This window comes from Trachemys scripta, chromosome 1 (genome assembly GCF_013100865.1).
Source record: "Trachemys scripta elegans isolate TJP31775 chromosome 1, CAS_Tse_1.0, whole genome shotgun sequence".
Taxonomy (NCBI): Eukaryota; Metazoa; Chordata; order Testudines; family Emydidae; genus Trachemys; species Trachemys scripta.
Window position 1 is genome coordinate 284,302,805 of NC_048298.1, and position 21,734 is coordinate 284,324,538.

The 21,734-nt window shown below is 42.3% G+C and overlaps 1 protein-coding gene across 6 annotated transcripts in view; it reads left to right on the plus strand.

Annotated features, from left to right (window-relative positions):
* NAA16 (N-alpha-acetyltransferase 16, NatA auxiliary subunit) overlaps nucleotides 1-21,734 on the plus strand; it is a 97,434-nt gene that overhangs the window by 25,809 nt on the left and 49,891 nt on the right. For all 6 annotated transcript variants that reach the window (XM_034758409.1, XM_034758412.1, XM_034758411.1 and 3 more), the window contains exons 3-7: nucleotides 3,651-3,755; nucleotides 11,609-11,766; nucleotides 14,478-14,612; nucleotides 16,481-16,634; nucleotides 18,402-18,521. In XM_034758409.1, the coding sequence (XP_034614300.1) occupies nucleotides 3,651-3,755; nucleotides 11,609-11,766; nucleotides 14,478-14,612; nucleotides 16,481-16,634; nucleotides 18,402-18,521 (672 nt within the window). The remainder of the gene's footprint in view (nucleotides 1-3,650; nucleotides 3,756-11,608; nucleotides 11,767-14,477; nucleotides 14,613-16,480; nucleotides 16,635-18,401; nucleotides 18,522-21,734) is intronic.

A 21,734-nucleotide genomic window follows, 5' to 3' on the forward strand; every position in this document is an offset into this window, starting at 1 on the left:
ACAGAACAAAGTGAATTACCTAGCAAAATAAAATAAAACACAAGTCTAAGCCTAGTACAGTAATAAAACTGAATACAGATTAAATATCACCCTCAGATGTTTCAATAAGTTTCTTTCACAGACTGGACACCTTCCTAGTCTGGGCACAATCCTTTCCCCTGGTACAGCCCTTGTTCCAGCTCAGATGGTAGCTAGGGGATTTCTCATGACGGCCGCTCCCTTTGTTCTGTTCCACCCTCTTATATATCTTTTGCATAAGGCGGGAATCCTTTGTCCCTCTCTGGGTTCCCACCCCTTCTCCTAAATGGAAAAACACCAGGTTAAAGATTGATTCCAGTTCAGATGACATGATCACATGTCACTGTAAGACTTCATTACCCACTTGCCAGCACACGTGTATACAGGAAGACTTGCAAGTAAAACAGAGCCATCTACAGTCAATTGTCCTGGTTAATGGGAGCCATCAAGATTCCAAACCACTATTAATGACCCAGACTTTGCATAATTACAATAGGCCCTTAGTTATTTCATATTTCTAGTTTCAGGTACAAGAATGATACATTCATACAAACAGAATGAACACATTCAGTAGATTATCAGCTTTGTAATGATACCTTACAAGAGACCTTTTGCATGAAGCATATTCCAGTTACATTATATTTACACTCATTAGCATATTTTTCTAAAATCCTATAGAGTGCAACATCACAGTATCTTCTGCATTTTCTAGTAACAGCTAAACCTCTGAGCAAGGGTTTCCCAGGGATCTTGGCCTCCAGCTCTTATTTCGATTCAGTCCATCTGTGGCTTTTTCTTCCTTCATTTGGTGAACTGAATGTCTAACTTCGCTGACAAGGACTGGGAGTGCATGCTCAATGTCTGAACTGTTCGTACTGGGATATTTATCTGAGATGCAAACATTTCGGTGTAGAAATCTTTGCACACTGCTTCCATCTCTGTTATGTCAATTACCGGTTTTCCATCCCCGTTCTTCAGCGCCATTATTGTTGACTTGTACAGTGTCAGTTCCCTTTTGCGTATTTTGAGGCTTCTGCGATCTTCAGCCATCTTTAAGAGTCTTTCATTTTGGTACTTCTCAAAGTCCTCCTTTAGATGTCATCTTATCAACTTGCAGAGGAGGGAGTATTCAAGTTTGTCACCTTCATTTCGCTTCCTATTCCTCCGCTTCTCTAGCAAGTTCTGCGTTTCCTCCGAGATTCTTCCCTTCGCTCTTTTCGGCCTTTCTTTCTCAGCTAATTTCACACATTGCCTCAGCTTATCAGTCAAGTTTTTACAATCTTCATCGCAGTTATCTATAAGACTCCAGTCTTCCTTGAAAATGTTCACTTTCAAGATTGCCTCGTCAAATATTTTTGGCTGCTATCTCTGATTCGCCATCTGTAGCGCTTTCTTCTCCGCCCTTTCATTGAAGTTGAGACGTGCTCTGAGCAAGCAACTACTGGAGTGATGTGATGGTACTACTAAGTTGTCTTGTACAATGCGCCACTTATTGATCAGAACATAGTCAATCGCCGCCGCCTTTGCATTGGGCGCAATCCATGTCCACCTCCTCTTGGCTGCCTTCTTAAATCAGGTGTTACCAATGAACATTTCTTTCATCTCCTCCAGAGTTGCCAGTTGCTCTCCTCATGGCTTTTGTTCGCCAATGCCATACCTTCCAATGAACTGTTCACCTTCTTTCCTTCTTGGCTTTGAAATCTCCCATCACAATTGTGTATGTGGATTTTTGAGCAAGGGTTTCCTCAAGCTCTTGATAGAATTCTTCCACATCATCTTTACTTGTGCTTGTGAGAACATGATCTGAATAATCTTGAGGGTGCTGTTCTTGTTCAGTTGGAGGTGTAGCACTCTGATGCGCTATGACTTGAATTTGCAGGAGATGATTTTTTGAACACCATTCCTTATTGATGATGAAGCAGATTCCTCCAATGGTTCTCGCGCCTTTTCCTTTTCCCAACACTTTTGTCTCTCCACTTCACTTCCATCTCCTTTCTTCGTCATATTTCGCAGAGAGCAATGATGTCGCAGGCTATCCTTGCCTTCTCCTCCATCAGGTGGTTGATCGAATCATCTCTCGTGAGTGTCCTGCAGTTATAGGTGCACACTGAGAGGGCAGTCCTTTTTCTGGCCTCTGAGATTAACAGCCTCTTGTCGACTGAACTCCCCACCACTCTCATAGAATGGATCGAGGAGTACATAAGGAGTTGGGTCCCATTTATTCGTGGTGTTTTTGCCATTTCTTCATCCACCCGCTGGCTATGCAGTCAGTGGTGCATTTACATCCTCAACTTAGCTAGCACCCAATCTCAAGAAGGACAGCTGTCCTCTCCCTGGGTTGGTAGTCTGACGCCTTAATAGCATGTTTGAACCTACTGAAGAATACACTCCGCTGTCCTCGCTGTCAGACAAGCCAGGGTTACTGCTGCACCACTTTGAGGCATTGAAGTAGGATTTTGCAGCAGTGTACAAGCTATATATGGTCTGTTTATTTCTTTAATAGAAATAATACACGCACAGCTTGCCTCCCCAATGGAATTTCCCAGACACTTCAGTTTAAACACACTGGATTAAATAAAACAATAGAACAGCAACCCCCAAAAATAGTGCTCCACAGCAAAGAGACAAACAGGAGAACTCCAAAGGGTAAAAAATTCCAACAGCAAGCACTGGCAGAAGGAGCCTGAAATCAGTTTGATTACTTCTGCTGCACTTAAAATCTCTAAAGAGAGCATTTTAAGTGAGTATAAGTAATGAAGCATAGTGATCATAATGGTTACAAGATAAAATGCTACTGATGCCTAACTTAACAAATTATGTTAAATTCAAAGCAAAGTTCTTACCACGTTTCCAGCAGTCTTACTGACTGAACTCTTTAGGTCACGGCCTCTTCTCCAGTCGAACGGTTGCTTCCTTTATTCCTTCAGATGCAGTGAATTGATGGCCAGAGAGAGAGGCTGAGGCCTGGGGGTGTTTGTTCCTCCTTTTTATGGTTTCAGTGCCCCACCCCCTTTGAAAAACATTTCCAGCTAGGTACCAGGAGACGCACAATATTTGGCGATAGGTGTTCCCTGCTGCATTCTTCTCCACAGTTTGAGCTTCCTTTGTTTTCCCTTCTAGCTCAATGACTCTGTTTTCTGTTTAAATGCAAATTAAGCAGAATGCACATTCCTTTGTTTAGGACAGACTTGTTTGGCATATGTTAATACAATAGATCCTCAGGGTTACTAACACCAGAGTGATGAACTGACCAGTCAACCACACACCTCATTTGGAACTGGAAGTATACTTTTTGAAAGAACAATCATAACATTTTGTTCAGAGTTACAAACATTTCAGAGCTATGAACCATCTCTTCATTCCTGCGGTGTTCATAACTGAGGTTCTACTGTAATACTATACACTGGAATCTTATAACTTCACATACAATGTTGCCACATATATTTTATCAGGACGGTATTGACCAGCAAATTGAGTTTTTTCAAATGATGCCTTAGAAGGCATATCTTTTATAAAGATGATTACAGTAGTGTGTAGAGTGTGAATACAGAGTATATTCAGTCACAGTCACCATAAATGGTAAGTGTACATTTTGATTTCTCACATTCACAAGTACAAAATCTTTTCTACAGAGACCTTGGCTATGAAAGGACTGACCTTGAATTGTTTAGGGAAGAAAGAAGAAGCATACGAATTTGTTCGTAAAGGACTTCGTAATGACGTAAAGAGTCATGTCTGTATCCTTTCTAATGGTATAACCTTTTTTTATACTGGTTGTCTTTATTTTGCACAAATAGTTCTTATGTTGGGTATCAGAGGTCCAGTGTGTGGTTGGTTTGGTTGGTGGGTTTCCATAAAGTGGCCTTTTGATACGTATCTTCTTTTCTTTAAAACAAACCTTATTTTATATTGTGAAAGAAAAGTAGTAAGAAATGTTTCCCCTGTAAAAATTGCAAGGTAACTGCATTATGAAAAGGGAGAGAACTTGATGGCAAAAATTCTGTTTCAGGTAGATGCAGGACACTGCAAAGCCGTCCTACTCTTTGTTTAAAAACAAATAAAAATATCCTTTGCTGAATAAAATAAAAACAAGGGTTTTTTAAAATGTTTTTCCCCCCATTTGGATGCCTTCTCCCACTTTATTGTGGGCATTTCATTGTTAAATGTTTGCTGCAAATTGGAAGTTGTGCATATAAAATCATCAGTGCGTTCTTTTAAAGGGTCATTTGCTTGTATGGTACAAGAAATCAGGATTTGGTCAATTTTTCAATGCTACAGCAAAAGTAGACCGTACTATAAAGTAGTGGTGGTTAGAATTTGACTAGATGGATGCATGTAACAATGAAACCTTGGGAGACAACGTTCTTCATGGTGAGCAAAATCTTTTTAACTGCCATAGAGTTTTAAGAATACCAGCTATAAAACAGAAGATAGCTTGTCCACACAGATGTAATGTATGGTAAGCTGGTATGTGACTGTACGGCGCACTAGCGTGATGTGCAGTGAAAGTTCTGTAGTGCGCTTTCATGTACAATGTGGAACTTCTAGGGCCTTGCAGGTTACTTTTTAGTGAGCTGTACGTTCACACTCTGGCTTGACATACACGAAGTCTCTGTGTGGACAAGCTCTACCTTGTTACAGCTTCTGCATTTATTTAGATCTATTCAGTGCTCTATCTCGGGCTTTGATATAAACAAAAGTTGATAACAGAACAAGCCTAACCAAGCTTTTGTCCAAAGATCATAAATAAAAACCAGAAAATTGTCTACCCAAACCAATTTTCCCCCTTCCCTATCCTAAGGGAAATCCATTTTTCACTGAAATAGGGAAATGTTATCCATAGTCACTCTCAGTTGCACTGAATTTCTTCAGGCAATCTCATTATTTTTATAAACAAAACTAAGACATGAGTCTTTTATCTTGTTTGGCTGGCATTTGTATGCTACCTTTTTTTTATCTATCCCTGCACTTTTCAACCCTCAAAGAATAAATAACCAATACACCTCTACCCCGATATAACACGACCCGATATAACACAAATTCAGATATAAGGCGGTAAAGCAGTGCTCCGGGGGGGGCAGGGCTGCGCACTCCGGTGGATCAAAGCAAGTTTGATATAACGCGGTTTCACCTATAACGCAATAAGATTTTTGGCTTCCAAGGACAGCGTTATATGGAGGTAGAGGTGTAGATTTGTCCTTTTATTCCACTAATCATTTGTTGTAGCATGAAATAAAAATATGTAATTAAAAAACTTTTTAGTTGTATTTCTTTCAGTGTATACGTGCCATCCTGGAAATGAAATTGAGATAAATATATATTTTTTTTAAGAGTTGAAAAATTCTAACGGAGCTTTAGTTAAGTTTTCCCTCTCCCCACAACTCTCACTTGGTTCAGAATTTTCATTCCTTGATCTTGCATTCCCCAATCTAAAGAGTTTTTGGTTCCTAAACACAGTGAGATTAAATTGGGGTGAGAGCAGTAACAACCACATATACTGTTGGTTGCCTAACCACCACTGTTAATTTGAACTGACAGAAGTTTTGATTACAGGCAGAGTTGCCCATAAGTTACTGCACTTCTCTAGCATTTCTGCTCTTCAACCTAGTCTATACAAATTTTGCTTTTGGTATCAATTTCCATGAATTCCTCTCCTTGACTTTCAGTCAAGTCTTTCATTTGTTTATTTCATGGACTTTGCTGCCTCAGTTTCCATTGCCTCAGATGTGTCAGTAGGGCTTTGGTTGCTAAAATCTCTGGTTTCATTGCCTGTTAGGCATCAATGTTAGTTTTTGCCTCTACCTCTTTATTCAGAACTTCAGAGGTCATCCACTGCTTCAGCCCCTCAGAAGGAAGAAAGCAGCTCTGTTCAGCAGAGTTGCTTAATTTCAGCTGCTGGGAATTCAAGGGAGCAGGGTAATGGCTATTACTTGAGCATGTGAGAGCTCTGTAGTTCTTCTGTTGCAAATACATTGCTACTGCAGTAACTCTGTGGCAGGATCTAACTCTTTCCTGGGTTTCTAGAAATTTAAATTGACACCAATCCAAGAATCTAAGAGCCAGATCTGAGCACTGCCTCAGCCATTGAACCACAGACAGAGTAGGATTGTCATGTGCTTGTACCCTATGTTGGAGTAGCTTACTGAGAGCATGGCAGATGCCCCATATTATTACCATTCAACTGCCTTAAGACTGTTGTAAGTAATCACTCGTAGAGTTCCCAATATCTTTCCCTATTGTACAAAAAGACCAATGGTCATGACCAGTGATGAGCTGCCGAAATCTTAACCGATTCCCTATAAAAAGTTCTGATTTAAGGGATGTGCCACAGTATGTATTTTTTGGTACCTTTCTCCATCAGAAGTGGCAATGCATTGAGTCATTGAGAGTCATACTTAACCATAAAAAATACGTCCGTATTTTCCCTGGAGGAATTTTAAAAATTCCTCCCGGACGGTGATTTAAGAACCAAAAAGCCTGACATGTCCGGGAAAATACAGATGGTAACCCTACCTAAAGTTCTTTTTTTAAAAAGATGGCCCTGAACTAGAAATGAGCTCCATTTCACATGTGTGGATCCCCACCATTCCCTGGGGGTGTGCTAGGGTGACCAGATGTCCTGTTTTTATAGGAAGAGCCCTGATTTCTGGGTCTTTCTTATATAGGCTCCTATTACCCCCCACCCTGTCCCGATTTTTCACACTTGCTGTCTGGTCACCCTAGAGTGTGCACGTGTGTGGGTCCCAGCTGCTCTCTGCCCCCCTCATTGAAGCAGGTGTGCAGGGTTACTGCCCTGGGAACTGCAGGGCACCAGAGGACCTGGGGCGGGCTGCAGACAGGGGCGTGGGGCAGGGCTGGCTGGAGACAAGGGGGTGTGGGTCTGGCTGGAGATGGGTGTGTGAGGCTGGCTGGCTTCGAGCAGGGGGCAGGGGTTGGTTGCGGGACTGGTGCGGGCAGGGCAGGGGGTGCAGCAGGGGCTGGCTGAGGCAGGGTGGCAGGTACTCACAGGGAGAGCAGCTCGGAGCAGCCCAGGCCCAGCAGAGTAGCCAGGGACCCACCAGGCAGCAGCGGGAGCCCCAGGGCCAGGGGTTGGGGGAGCAGCAGCAGCAACATGGCCCCCGCAGCGCCCCCGGTGGCCAGAGGAGGAATTACATCACTTCCCGGCAGGAGCCCATCAAAGCTGCAGCACCCCCTCGCAGGGAAGTGGGTTAACCGGTTCTAAAACGGCTTCAAAATTTAACAACCGGTTTGCGCGAACTGGTGTGAACCGACTCCAGCTCACCACTGGTCATGACTAGGGTGAAGACTAGAATTGCATACAAACCAAGACATCACCAGTCTGGCAGGTAGGATATTCTGTGACTGTCTGGTGACAGCTTGTACTGTTATAAATCCTGGGTCTCATAGTACCTGTGGCATATCTATACAGTTTTGTCTGAGTCAGTTTGAGTGAATTTTGAGGTACCAATAGAAGAAAGCGCAGTATAGGGGATTTCTGTCTCTGAACTGCTGCCAGGCCAGAGAAGCCAGGAGGTCCTGTCAACCATTGCCAATTGGACTTTCATATGCCACCACTCAAACTGTAGTTAGTGTTAGGGTGACCAGACGTCCCGATATCAAGCAGTTTCTCCCGCGTCCTAACCAAAGTACGGTCGGGACGCCATTTGTCCCGATATTTTGTTTTGGGAGTGTTTCTCCCCTCCTTCCCCCCCCCCCCGCCTTGTTGCTTAGGCAGGGGGAGCGCCTTTTCAATTGTTACATTCACCCGGCACGTCCGGGTCTCGGCGGTGGGTCCTTTAGTCGCAGATGGTCTTTGGCAGCTTTTCGGCGGCAGGTACTTTCTTCTTTGGCAGCAAGGTTTATTACCCGCTGCCGGAATGTTGCCAAAGACCGTCGGTGACTGAAGGACCCTCCACCGAAGTGCTGCTGAAAACTCGGACGGGTGAGTGTAACAATTGAAAAGGCGCTCCCCCGGCGGCGGTCCCAATATTTTGGAATTCTCATCTGGTCACTCTAGTTAGTATGCATGCATCTAAATTTGGATGGGGAGCCTGCATTCAGGGATTCCATACCCAGAACTCTTGGCCTCCCCAAGACTAGCAGCTGCATCATCAATGGTTGTAGAGATGAATGGTAGTCCTGTGTGCACTAAGGACTTTCAGAGACATGGTATCCCAAAGGATTGTCCGTTTGAATCAGAATCATTTGGTTGTATCCTTCATAAATAGGAGGTATTAGGTTGTGCTTCCTGTGTCAGGAAGGGTGGGAGTGGACTTTTTCCTATGTGATATGATGTTCCTGGTGGTCATGTACTTGGCAGAACACCACAATTGTAGATTATATTGATCTGTGATAGATCCTCACGAGTGGTCTCTGAATTAAGGACTTATCTGGTGGAGAACATCAAAGGTGAATATATTCCCCACTTACATCATGGTAGTGACTTTTCATTGTAGAATGAGTGAGCTTCCGGTCTAGTGTCTGACCTACTTCATGCCAAGTTAGCCAAGATTTGTGTGTCTGATTTGTGATAGAGTTCCACTTCTAAGAGCCTGTTCTGCCAACAGTCTTCCAACACTTATGTACTCATTTCAGTGAGGCTGTTCTTAGTGTACTTTATCTTAATACACCTGTACCCCGATATAACGCGACCCGATATAACACTAATTCGGATATAATGCAGTAAAGCAGCGCTCCGGCAGATCAAAGCAAGTTTGATATACCGTGGTTTCACCTATAACGCGATAAGATTTTTTGCTCCTGAGAACAGCGTTCTATCGGGGTAGAGGTGTAATTCTCTTAAGGTTCTGCTTGGAGCAGATTGCTTAGATCAATGTGATTATACTAAGAGGACCATGTTTTGTATTTTGCCTGATTGTGTATTTTGCATTGTTATGATCTGACTGGCCATGTAGTGCTCATTCAGTCTGAGGAAGGGTGGCTCAACTCTGGGGTTTCCATTTTACTCAAAGCAGCCAGCTGATCCTTGCTCAATACATTTTACAAAGCGCTGTGTTGCTTGGATTCTTCTTTCATGCAAGAATCCAACTTTAGGTTCTTAGTTCTGCAGAACCTGTTTCTGAAGTACAAGGGAGTCCTCTGCTCTGCCTCTCCAGCCCCCACCTACTGGTTTTGCCTCTTACTTAGGTTAGAGAAATTTAAGTTTTTCTGTTTTGGACTCTTTCTGCAGGCCTTTAAGTATTTAAGCCTGTTTTCTGTGGGATGTATTACACTGTTAACCTCCTTACTCTTTTTACTTGCTGGGGTTATGTTTGTACTTTTGTCCTGGGACATCACAGGAACTTCTTTCTTTGGGAGTTGATTCCCAGAGAATGTGAAATTACTTACCTTGTAATTCTGTTTCTCTGAATATATTCTGGCAAGATGCTTGTTCACCCTCCCTCTTCAGCATCAGAGTTTGTACAGGGTATTTATTTTTTACACTTAGTTGTATTCTACCATTTTAAGCATTTTTCAATCTTTGTTTTGTGTGATGAGCTAACTTTTTTTTGGGGGGGGGGGAACAGGGACAGTTACTTCCCACTCAAAGAAAATTAGACAATTCAGAGAACTCCCACCCCTTCACAAGCAGTAGTCTGTCCTCCTCCACAAGCCATTTGTGACACCTTTTGCAATCAACAAAATGGTTACATAAAGGTACTGCTACCTCAATCCCACAATACTTTGATATGGTGTGCATGAGGCAATTTTTGAGTTGTAGACCAAAATAGTTGAGAATTACTAATCTAGAGGATGCTATATCAATGAGCAGTGTCAACTTGAGAGTTCTAAAGAATTAAAACAGTTTGACAAGGTTTGTTCCTTTATTTGCTAGGATTGTGAAGTTTAATGACTGAAGTGATCATACCAGATTATGTAATTGGATTTTTTTAGATTATTTCGTAGTATCATGCCTTGAGTTCAAAGATTTTCACAGGATAAGAGAGGAAGGGGCACTTAAAGGAGAAAAATGCAAATCCTCACTCAAGATCACTGATGTCTCAAAGCTAGAAGAAACCTGAGGTACTACAGTGCTGACAGTCAGACTTGGTCAGCTGGAGATGCACACATATTGAAAGATTTCTTCGTTGAATAAACTATACCGCTTCTCATTTAACACAGCGGTTACCAGACTAGTTAGATGATACTTTATATTAAGTTTTGACTTGATATGATTATCTCTTTTTTTTTAGTAAAACTGTTAACTTTAGGTCAGGGGTTCTCAAACTGGGGGTCTCAAGGCGTCGCAAGGTTATTAGATGGGGAGGTCATGAGCTGTCAGCTTCCACCCCAACCTCCACTTTGCCTCCAGCATTTATAATGGTGTTAAATATATTTTAAAAAGTGTTTTTAATTTATAAGGCGGTGTCAAGGCTGCTTCCCCACTTTGAACTTTAGGGTACAAATGTGGGGGCCTGCATGAAAACTTCTAAACTTAACTACCAGCTTAGATCTGGTCCGCTGCCACCACTCCCAAAATGCTAATTTGCTTCCCTGGGTAGCCTTGAGAGACTCTTCACCAATTCCCTGGTGAATACAGATCCAAACACCTTGGATCTTAAAACAAGAAGAAATTAAACATCCCCCTCCTTTCTCCCACCAACTCCTGGTGGATCAAGATCCAACCTCCTTGGTTCTAAAAACAAGGAAAAAATCAATCAGGTTCTTAAAAAGGCGGCTTTTAATTAAAGAAAAAGGTAAAAATCATCTCTGTAAAATCAGGAGGGAAAATAACTTTACAGGGTAATCAAACTTAAAGAGCCCAGAGGAGTCCCCTCTAGCCTTAGGTTCAAAGTTACAGCAAACAGAGATGAAACACTCTAGCAAAAAGGTACATTTACAAGTTGAGAAAACAAAGACAAAAACTAACATGCCTTGCCTGGCTGTTTACTTACAAGTTGAAAATATGAGAGACTTGTTCAGAAAGATTTGGAGAGCCTGGATTGATGTCTGGTCCCTCTCAGTCCCAAGAGCGAACAACCCCCAAAACAAAGAGCCTTCCCCCCCACCAAGATTTTAAAGTATCTTGTCCCCTTATTGGTCCTTTGGGTCAGATGTCAGCCAGGTTACCTGAGCTTCTTAACCCTTTACAAATAAAAGGATTTTGGAGTCTCTGGCCAGGAGGAATTTTATAGTATTGTACACAGGAAGGCTGTTACCCTTTCCTTTATAGTTATGACGGGGGGGTCCCACATAGAGGCTTGCTATGAAAGGGGTCACCAGTACAAAAGTTTGAGAACCACTGCTTTAGGTTATTTGGCTCTTAAAACTGTTACAGTGTAATTTACTGCAGTTTTCTTGGAGTTAAAAAATCTCCTGACCTGTAGCCTTCCTTCAGAAGTACAAGACAGTGGCTTGCCCATCCTCAGCATTCCAATTAAGGTTGTAAATACACACTAAATAACCCTGCTGGCAATAAAGGAGGACAAGAAAATGTATAGCATAAAGATTAAGAGTAAGCAAACCTAAATAGCATGGAAGATTCTCAGAGAGAAAGAGAAATCTAGTTTCTTGGTCAGTATAATACATAGACAATGTAATTACCTTCAGAAAAATGTGAATACCTGTCACTTTCCTTAACCTGTATTAGGTTGGCATGTGTATGGACTCTTGCAGCGTTCTGATAAGAAATATGATGAAGCTATTAAATGTTATCGAAATGCTCTCAAATTAGATAAAGACAATCTACAGATCCTAAGAGATCTTTCATTGTTGCAGATCCAAATGAGAGATCTAGAAGGATACAGAGTAAGTATTTTATTTACATTTGTATGTTTTAAAACTACTAATTTTTAGCTTTTGTTTCTGGTAAGCTTAACTCAAAAGTAACAAGTCATTTGAGCTGCTGTCTGGAAAGACTGAGAACAGTGAACTACAGCAGTGGTGCATTTGATGTATTGAGTTCATATGGAGGGTACCAGCCATGCTACTGTTACTCCATATTAGCTGATCCACAGAGCCATCTGTGCTTCTCAATTGCCAGACATATTCTAAACTAATGTTCACCAATTCACTCATGTGTACATTAGTTTTTTCTTAATACTGTGCACCCATTTCACACCTTATATTTTCAAAGCCTTATAAGAACATGAACTGCTTACCTCAACTTGTGGATGATGCCTACCTTCTCACCCTCCACATTACACCTGTTTTTAATGTATTTGAGGATTATTGGGATACTTTTTTAAGATGACCGGTAGCCACTCATCCTTTGAATCCATCAGAGGAAGGATTTAGGGCTGTTTGCTTCTCTGTTCAGAAGAGCCAATTTTCACATAAGTACTAATGCTGTCCTTGACTTCCCATGTGCTGATCCCAGGTCTTCTGAAACCTTCATTCATCACTAGCTCTGGCTGCAAGATCTATTAGGAAGCACTGTATATTAAAGGCAGATGCTGCTGTGTTTCCTCTTCACCTGCATAGAGCATAGAAGAGACTATTCAGTATTGATCTTTAATACCAAGACCTCAGTTCATCTCATTATAAAAATTGCCAGAGGAAAGAGTGGAACTAGGTGGTGAAAAGGCCCAAGAAAGAAGTGGGGAGATATGAAAACACTGTAATTTTATTTCAGAAAAATTGACAGGTCGTCTTCTGCTGTCCCTATGGGTGCTCCACTGTCATGCCGCAGCGCCCTCTGTGCCTCGGATTGGGGATCTTAATCAGCAATGCCCACCGGATCGAACATGCGCTCTTCCCCCCTCTTGCACTGTGAGTGGGACGTGTATATATAGCGCTGTGTGGTACGACTGCCCCCCAGTTCCTTCTCTACTGCCTTTGATCTGGGACAGAATCCGCAGCAGAGCCACCACAGTGTATTCACTATCTGGGAGAGGGACACGTTCCACAAAAGTGTTTTCACTGCCATGGCTTGACTGCTAGGGCCAGAAAAGACCAGGCTGTTTGGTTGTGACTTCTCCTCATGGAGAAATCACTGCATCCAGCATCAGACCCAGGCCTGGACTCTCCCCCGGGCAGCTTTCACCCTCAGCCAGGTCATCTGCCAATCACTGCAGTCCCATCAGAGAAAGTTGTCCCTCTCTCACTCTGAGAAGAAACGAGCTCCCTCCTCATATTCTGAGGCACAGCTTCTGCCCCCCCCCCCCCCCCCCCAAACACCATCCCCTGTGAGGTCAGTTGCCTCAACATCCTCTGACAAGGGACATAGCTCCGGGGCCCATCCAAGTACCTCTGGTACTGGCATGAAACATCTGTCTAAGGACCTTACCTGGGCAGACCTACAGCCCTCTGCACAGTCTCTTGGTTCTGGAGGCCAAGACAGACTGACTTCGGGAGCTATGGCACCGACATGACCATCGGCACCCATCAAGTTTTCAGCTCCACTTGCTGATTACTCCTGCATGTCTCCTTCGGCACCGAGTCATGCTCCAGTACTGATGATGCTCCTTTCTCCACCACAGGAATCCAGACATCCTAAAGACCTGCTGGTATATGACATACCTGTGTCACCTCTGCTCAGACACAACCTCCCCCCACTTCCACCCTCCTCTCTGGACATTCCTCCCTTTCTCCTCCAAGGACAGCACCTCCCTTCCCCAGTGAGGAGGCGGAAGACGAGGAGGGGGCTCCATCATGCTCTCTTATTTGAATCCCACACAATCTACTTCTTCTGCATACCCTCAATATGTGCATTCCACACCCGGACCCAACCCTGGTATGGACCAGAGTGGATGCAACCCCACGTTCTGCTTCCCCCGCATTGGCTCTATTGGAATCCCTGGGCCATGTACACGGCTGTCATGCAGCAAAGCTGGAGACCTACATCTTTGCCTTCTCCATCAATCTCTTGCCCACCAGAGACTCCTTCCTTGGAATGAGGTGAGGAGGAAGAAGTTTCACCAACACTATATTTCTCCTCTTCTTCCCCTAATGAGGCTATCATGCCACCACCTACTACTGCTGATGACTTCAAACACTTCCAGGAATAATTCCTCTGGACTCCCTCCAGCCTTATTTCTTTTGGAAATTAATGAGAGGTTAAGACATGAACATGAGAACCTGGTAGTTCCCACACTCATGGGTCTGTTTTGCTCAGAAAAAGGGAAACTTATTTTGTGTTCTTTGATTGTAAAAATCCAAATTCTTCTTCAGCATGCAGATACTGGGTAAAATGTTCCAAAGTGCCTATGTGACTTAAGAGCCTGTCTTATTTTCTGAAGCAACTTAGGCAGTTAGGTGCCTCTTTTATCTTGATTTTAAAATAGATTTTAGGCTTTATGCCAGGAATGCTACCGTTAGTGTAAATCCCACTTTCCTATAACTCAAATGTAATACTGTTTATTGTTTACTTTGTTAGAATTGCAGCTTGCTTTTTAAGAATGTCCAACTTCCAGTAATAATCAAGATTAAAATACTAGTAGTAATACACTATCACAGTTGTGATTCAGTGAGATATTTTAGAACCATCTTCATTGAAGTAACTTTCCTTTTTATTAAAGGAGACAAGGTATCAGCTACTTCAGCTGCGTCCAACACAACGGGCTTCATGGATTGGATATGCTATTGCATATCATTTGTTAAAAGATTATGATATGGCCTTAAAACTACTGGAAGAGTTTAGAAAAACTCAACAGGTAAGACATAAAGAAGCAGAATTTGAATAACTACAAATATTAAAGGGGGGAAATGGCTATTGTTTGTACAATTTTGTTTTTCATTTAGCATCTTGGGACCTATTTCAGCAGATCAGCATCTATGGACCTTTTACTCGGGGAGGGGAGATTCTGCGGCAAAAAATTAAATTCTGCATATTTTATTTGTCAAAATAATGCAATATAATCACACCAGTTTCAATTGTTTTGGTAATTTATTTAAACTACAATACAGAAAAAAGTCACACTAGCTATTCAGCATTTTCTAAACACGTGAAACATGACCTACAATCAAAGATTGAAAAAATTGGATTTGTTGTGTCAGGAGGAGAAAAGACTTGGGGAGGGGTTTTCAAGTACATAAGAGGTTGTTATAAAGAGGAAGGTGATAAATTATTCTCCTTAACCACTGAGGACAGGGCAAGAAGTAATGGCTTAAATTGCAGCAAGAGAGTTTTAGGTTAGACGTTAGGAAAAACCTTCCTAATTGTAAGGATAGTAAAGCACTGGAACAAATTACCTATGGAGCTTATGGAATCTGTCACTGGAGGTTTTTAAGAGCAGGTTAGATAAATTTGTCAGAGATGGTCTACTTAGTCCTGCCTCAAGGCACGGGAGTGGGCTAGCTGACCTATTGAGGTCCCTTTTCTGATTTCTATATTTATCTTTTAGTTCCCCCTGCAGTTTGAACTGAAGACAACATTTTTCTTCGTGCCTTAAATGGTGGTATAGCTTTACTGAATGATGTTCAATAGTTGCTGTGTTCCACCTTTTAAGGTTCTTGCATTTCATTAGTAGCTAACGAGGTTTGGGTACATAGTTTAAGAGCATTGTGATCTCCCAGCATGAAAGGGGTCTGACTTGAACGTTCCTGCTGAAAGGGAATCTCTCTGACTTGGCAAGTGCTGCTGCTGCTCCTGTGGGTGGGTGACTGTTTCATTGTAGCTATAGTCAATTTCCATGTATTCTGCAGTTGAGGTGGTAGTGGATCTCAAGGGGATAGCCTGCCTGAGAATTTATAGAGCACAACAGATTCAATCTTCCACTGCATGGCAAGGAGTGGTGGGGAGAGGAGAAGGTGTGGATTTTTTTGTTTTGTTTTTAAGTGTAGGGGCCTACCAATTGATGGTCCACGTTAGTCAATTTCATGGTCATAGGATTTTAAAAATTGTAAATTTAATGATGTCAGATATATAAATCTGAAATGTCATGGGGTTGTAACTGTAGGGGTCCTGATCTAACTGTGAAGGCAGAAGTGAAGAAGTAAGGGTGGCATGGTACGGTATTGCCACCCTTACTTCCACGCTGCTGCTGCTTGCAGGGCACTTCCTTTAGAGCTGGGTGCCTGGCCAGCAGCTGCTGCTCTCCAGCCACCCAGCTCTGAAGGCAGTGCAGAAATAAGGGTGGCAATACCACAACCCCCTACAACAACCTTGCAAAAAAAACAAAACAAAACAAAAAAAACCCACAACCTTCTTTTGGCTCAGGACCTCCAGTTTGAGAAACGCTGGTCTCCCTTGAGAAATCTGTATAGTAATAGGGTAAAAGTAAACATAAGACCAAATTTCATGGGGGAGACCAGATGTCATGGTCCGTGATGCATTTTTCACGGCCATGAATTTGGTAGGCCCCTTCCTATACACTACCTCCTCTATAGTGGTAGGCATCCAGTAACCAGCTTCAGTTCATTTTGTCTTAACTAAATATTTGTGAGTTTTACATTTTAAATACATTGTGAGGTCTACATCTCAATGTCATCTGCTGACTGAATCTTAAAATGCCTTGTGTACAATTGCACACGGCCTAGTTACAAGTGGTGTGGTGCATGCTAATTAACCTGTCTTTTACAGATTCCTCCTAATAAAATAGATTATGAATATAGTGAACTGATCCTATACCAGAACCAAGTGATGAGAGAGGCAGATCTATTTCAAGAGTCTTTAGAACATATAGAAACATATGAGAAGCAAATATGTGACAAGCTTGTTGTAGAAGAAATCAAAGGTAAAGCTTTGTTTTTTCTCTTCCTACTCACCTTGCCCCAAACTATAAGTATCTACTGGCTTTTAAATATCATGATATCAAAATGAGGGTTATATTTAAATAATTGTTTTATAGGTAAATTTATTAACATCGGATCTATAATTTGGTATTTTGTTAAGCTTCTTTGACAAAGTGGAGTGTTAGTGGGGTGACATTACTTTGATATGGAATGGAAATAAATTGGGAATGAAATAGCATTCCTTATTATTAGAGGGTCATTCACAGAAATAGAGTATATCTCAAAGACTGATCAGTAGTCCGTGTACAGTAGGTCAAAACTAGTAACCCACTCATCTCTACTTAGGCCTGCAAGTTAAGAAATGTAATGCCCTATGTGTACAAAAATGTTGGTTTCCTGCTTGGAGCATCAGGTTGTGGTTTCTTTTTAAATGCATCAATGCCTTTTTTTATTATCATAGAGTTTTTGCAAAAAAAAAATATATATATATTGTTCAGTTAAAATTGATGCATTGGGTTTTTTAAAAACTTGGACTGCTGAGGTTCTGAATATGTGCAACTATGTGACACAAACAGATTTCAAATATTCCTTAATTGACCTCTATGCTGGGAATCTCTCTTAGGGCAATGTGCCTGTATTTAAAATATTTGGCCAGACATTTATCAAATTGCCTATATTAGTTGTGTCCAAATTTCCTTGAAAATATGTTCCCTGAGCTACGTTCTCCACAGTTTAAACCGCTGTGATGTTACTGATATGAGTTGGGAGCGTTCTGGGCATGCTGCAGCTGCTTTGCAGCAACCCCAATGGCCACCTGCTGCCTCATTGGGAGGGAGGAGAAAGTAGTCCTGACTGTTCTATTGCCTGTTTGCCTACTTGATATGGGAATCCCAAGAACAGCAAGATAGGAGCTTGAGTGGCTGTGCCTGTCAAGGGGAGTACCTACAAAAAGATGAGTCCTTTACCAATAGCCCAGGTGGCTGCTCTAGCTTGTGCCAGCTGGCAATGGCTCCTTAGAGACCATCCCTCTGCTGGAGATAGCCCTGGTGCAGCACACACTTCTCCTCCCTGCCCCTGAAACGTGCCCTGCACCAGGAACTCTGGAGAAAGTGTAGGGAGCAAGCAGAGGATTTTGTGGGTAGTTTTCACTCCTTTTTTGCCACTTGAGCTGTGGAATGGGGTATATAATCTACCCCAAAGTGTGTGTTTGTAGCCCCTTAACCTTCTTGAAAGAACCTGTTTGGTCCTCACACTGAAAAGAGTGGACAACATTGGCATGAATACTGATATAAAATCCTATTGCAAGGTCTGTCCAAAAAGAAGTAGAGTGGAGGTTTCTGTGAGAACTTTAACTTTGAATTTTCTGAATATGGGCCAGTAAATTTGTAAACTTAATGTTTCGTCAGTGTTGCTTGCATTGAATTTGAAATGCCTCCTTTGGCTAGCTAATACAAATCCACTAATTCTGGTCTTTTTTTCATATCTGGATAGGTTAGTGTCATAAAACCAAAAAAAGGCATCTAAACAAAAATAACCTTATTTTTCAGAATTGCTGAATGCTCACAAATACCATTGAAGTCACTGTGCGGTAGAGTCGCTCAATGGGATTTCTGGGCTGGAAAACACCTCTGAAAATTAGCCACTTTTATTTTGCTAGATGCTTAAATATGGCTTATGGGATTAGTTTTAGGTACCCAATTTTGAAAATTTAGCCTCAAGCCATAAGTATACTTTCATTTAACTCACAGTGTTTAACTGTATTGTTTTAGGAGAAATGTTGTTGAAGTTGGGAAGACTAAAAGAAGCTGGTGAAATATACAAAGAATTAATTGATCGGAATGCAGAAAACTGGTATTATTATGAAGGCTTGGAAAAGGCCCTACAACCCAGTAAGTAATGCAGCGATGTACTTAATTTCCTCCTTTGTATTTAAACAATTGGTGTCTGTTAGAACGTTACAATTTGAAATTGGAACATCACAATTTAGCTGAAAAATATTTGTATCTTCTGAACTTGAACAATCGGTAGTCAGATTTACTCATTTAAAAATTAATTGAAAACCTCTGTGCATGTAGTACCAACACTCACCCTTTCTTTAAAGGTCAAGCTCGCTAGCCCAAGGAGAACTTTTCCCCTGCACGCACACTTTATAAAGGGAGTTGTCATCACTAGCTGATTCTCACAGTAATTTGTTTGGATCAAGTTACAGGACTGCCACTTTCATAAAGCTATCAATTTGAGATTTCATTGGATAATAGCTTTTTAAAAAGGAACATAGTCTTTTTTTATTAAACTCACAGGCAGATTAAATATATTGCTTTAATTTCTCTTGGCTAGGACCCTCTAAAGCAGAGGTCTCAAACTCAATTGACCTTAGGGCCAGTGCCGGTCCTCACATCCTCCCAATGTCACTCATGGCCCCCAAAAACTCCGCCCCCCCATCTGTCTAAGGCTCTGGGATGGAGTGTGGGTGGGGGAGGAGGTCTGGGGTAGGGGATTGGGGTGCAGCCTCTGGGAGGGAGTTTGAGTGCAGAAGGGATGAGAGGTTGGGCTCTGGGAGGGAGTTTTGGTGGGGGAGAGGGTCTGGGGTGCAGGGTCTGGGGTGGAGTTTGAGGACTGGGGGGATGGGGAGGGGGTGCAGGTTTTGGGAGGGAGTTTGGGAGCTGGAGAGGATGTGTGGGAAGGGGGTAGGGGTGCACGCTCTGGGAGGGGGTTGGGGGTGCGGCGCTTATCTGGGGCTCCACGGTGGGGCAGACCGGGGAGCCTCCGCGCGTTTCTGCCCCCTGACACTGCCTCTGCAGCATCCCACTGGCCACAGGGGCACTCAGGGCAGGGGAAGTGCGTGGAAGCACAGCCCCGCCCCCTGGGCCTCGGAGGGGCTGGCAGCCAATGGAGTGAGCAGGCAGATGCCACTCAGCTCTGCTGCGCTGCCGGGGCCCCTGAGGGGGAAGCGTCCGGGGGCGGCAGGTGGGGCCAAGGGAGAGACCCAGCCTCAAAACTGCTGGAGCCCTGTGGGCCACATTGGGGAGGCTCGTGGGCCACAGATGGCCTGTGGGCTGGGAGTTTGAGACCCCTGCTCTAAAGGCATATCATTTTAGCAGGGACTAACTTTCCCGTGGAAGAGAAGAAAGTAGAAATAATTAAGGTTTTCCTAAAAGTTAAAGCTCACTCCTGGTACGATTATTCTGGTCTTCCAGAAAAAAATAGCTGCTAATTTTTGTGGTGTACAATACTGGAACAGCAGATACCTATGACCAAGAAATGGAATCAGAACTTCCCAAATGTTTTTCTTAAAACATAATTTAAAAAAAAGTTCCACAATTGAATAGAAAGCAGAAGGTTTTTTTTATTGGATTAATTCTGATAATATTATAAAACCACAGAACATTACTCATAGATGTTGTTGTAGTGGTAGTAGTGTGTTTTTAATGCAGTTTAGATTTTAAGTAAATAGTTGACACTAAAAAGGTGTCAAACTGTTAAAAGGTCTGCAAATATGACTTGAGGTTGAGTGAAAGTTTCTAATTAAGTTGTTTAAACATATTTATAGGGTAGGATTACTGGTGTGTATTTGTTACATTGTATCCATAGAACTGGTAGTTAATATTGCCTAAACCAGGGGTGGCCAGCCTGAGCCTGAGAAGGAGCCAGAATTTACCGATGAACATTGCCAAAGAGCCACAGTAAAATGTCAGCAGCTGCACCTCCCACCCCGCCTCGGCAGCCCAGCCAATCAGCGCCTCCCCCTACCTCACCGCGCCTCCTGCCCGTTACAATCAGCTGTTTTGCAGTGCGCAGGAGGCTTTGCTGGGGAGGGGAGAGGAGTGAAAGCATGGTAGGGGAAGGGGCAGGGGCCTTGGGGGAAGGGGTGGAGTGGTGGCAGGACCTGGGGCAGAGCAGAGGGTTGAGCAATGAGCACCCCACAGCACATTGGAAAGTTAGCATCTGTAGCTCCAGCCTCGGAGTCAGCGCCTATACAAGGAGCCGCATATTAACCTCTGAAGAGCCGTATGCAGCTCCGGAGCCACAGGTTGGCCACCCCTGGCCTAAATCAATGTTTCTCAAACTATTGACTATTGTGGGTCACACATGCAGCTCTCACATGGGCCACATCCACACAATATATAAATACTACCTGTATGGCCCTGAGGATGTCTCATGGGCGGCAGCTGTGTACTGATTGGGATGCAAGTGGGCTGAGAATCACTGACCTAAGCAATTAATCTAGTCAATGGGTTGACTCTATTATTCGGTTTCTCTCTGAAACATTTGGAAACTCTCATTTATAATTATTAATAAAGAACAAATGTGTATATGTAATGTACATTTCACATAAAAATCCTATATCGATTTTAAACTGTACTAATTATAAAACATAATAATGCTACTTTATTTTTTTTAGGTGGTCTTAGGACTATTTCCTCCCCCATGGTAAGTTCTGGAGCTCCAACCTGTGATTTCATATAGGGTTTTTATATGCTTTAGTTCCAATTTTAATATTTTAATTTATTACTCTAATAATTATGTATACCCTGGAGCCAGTGGGTAACATACGTGTGTGTGTGTGTGTGTTTGTGTACATATATATATATTTCCCCACCACCACCATCAGATCTCAATTATATGAGGCTTTTTACGTATGAAACAAATGTCCAAGTATAACTACTAAGCATTTTTCATGCTATATCCTTGATCTTAACTTCCAATATTATTTAAGTTCACCAAGCAATTTGACTTTTCAACTAAATTCACTTATGAATGTGAAACAGCATTTCAAAACCAATAGATCAGTTTGTTTTAAAATTCTGACCACATTGGAGCTCCAAAGCATATTATGGGGGAAAGGGGAGGAGTGGGAAGGAGGTCTAAAGAAAACAAAAGTTCTTAAACTTGATGTATTGACAGTCCTGATGCTAAGTGCTTACATAGTTAGTATTAGTTTACTTACATTGCTGAAACTTTTGTAATAAAAGGCTTATTTGTGTATTTTTAAAATACTTTAAAATGATTAAATGGTAGTTCTTTAAGAAGTTGTCCTAAGTGGATTCATATTGATAGACAGTTTGTTTGCATACGTTATTTGCAAATGTTGAAGTACTGTT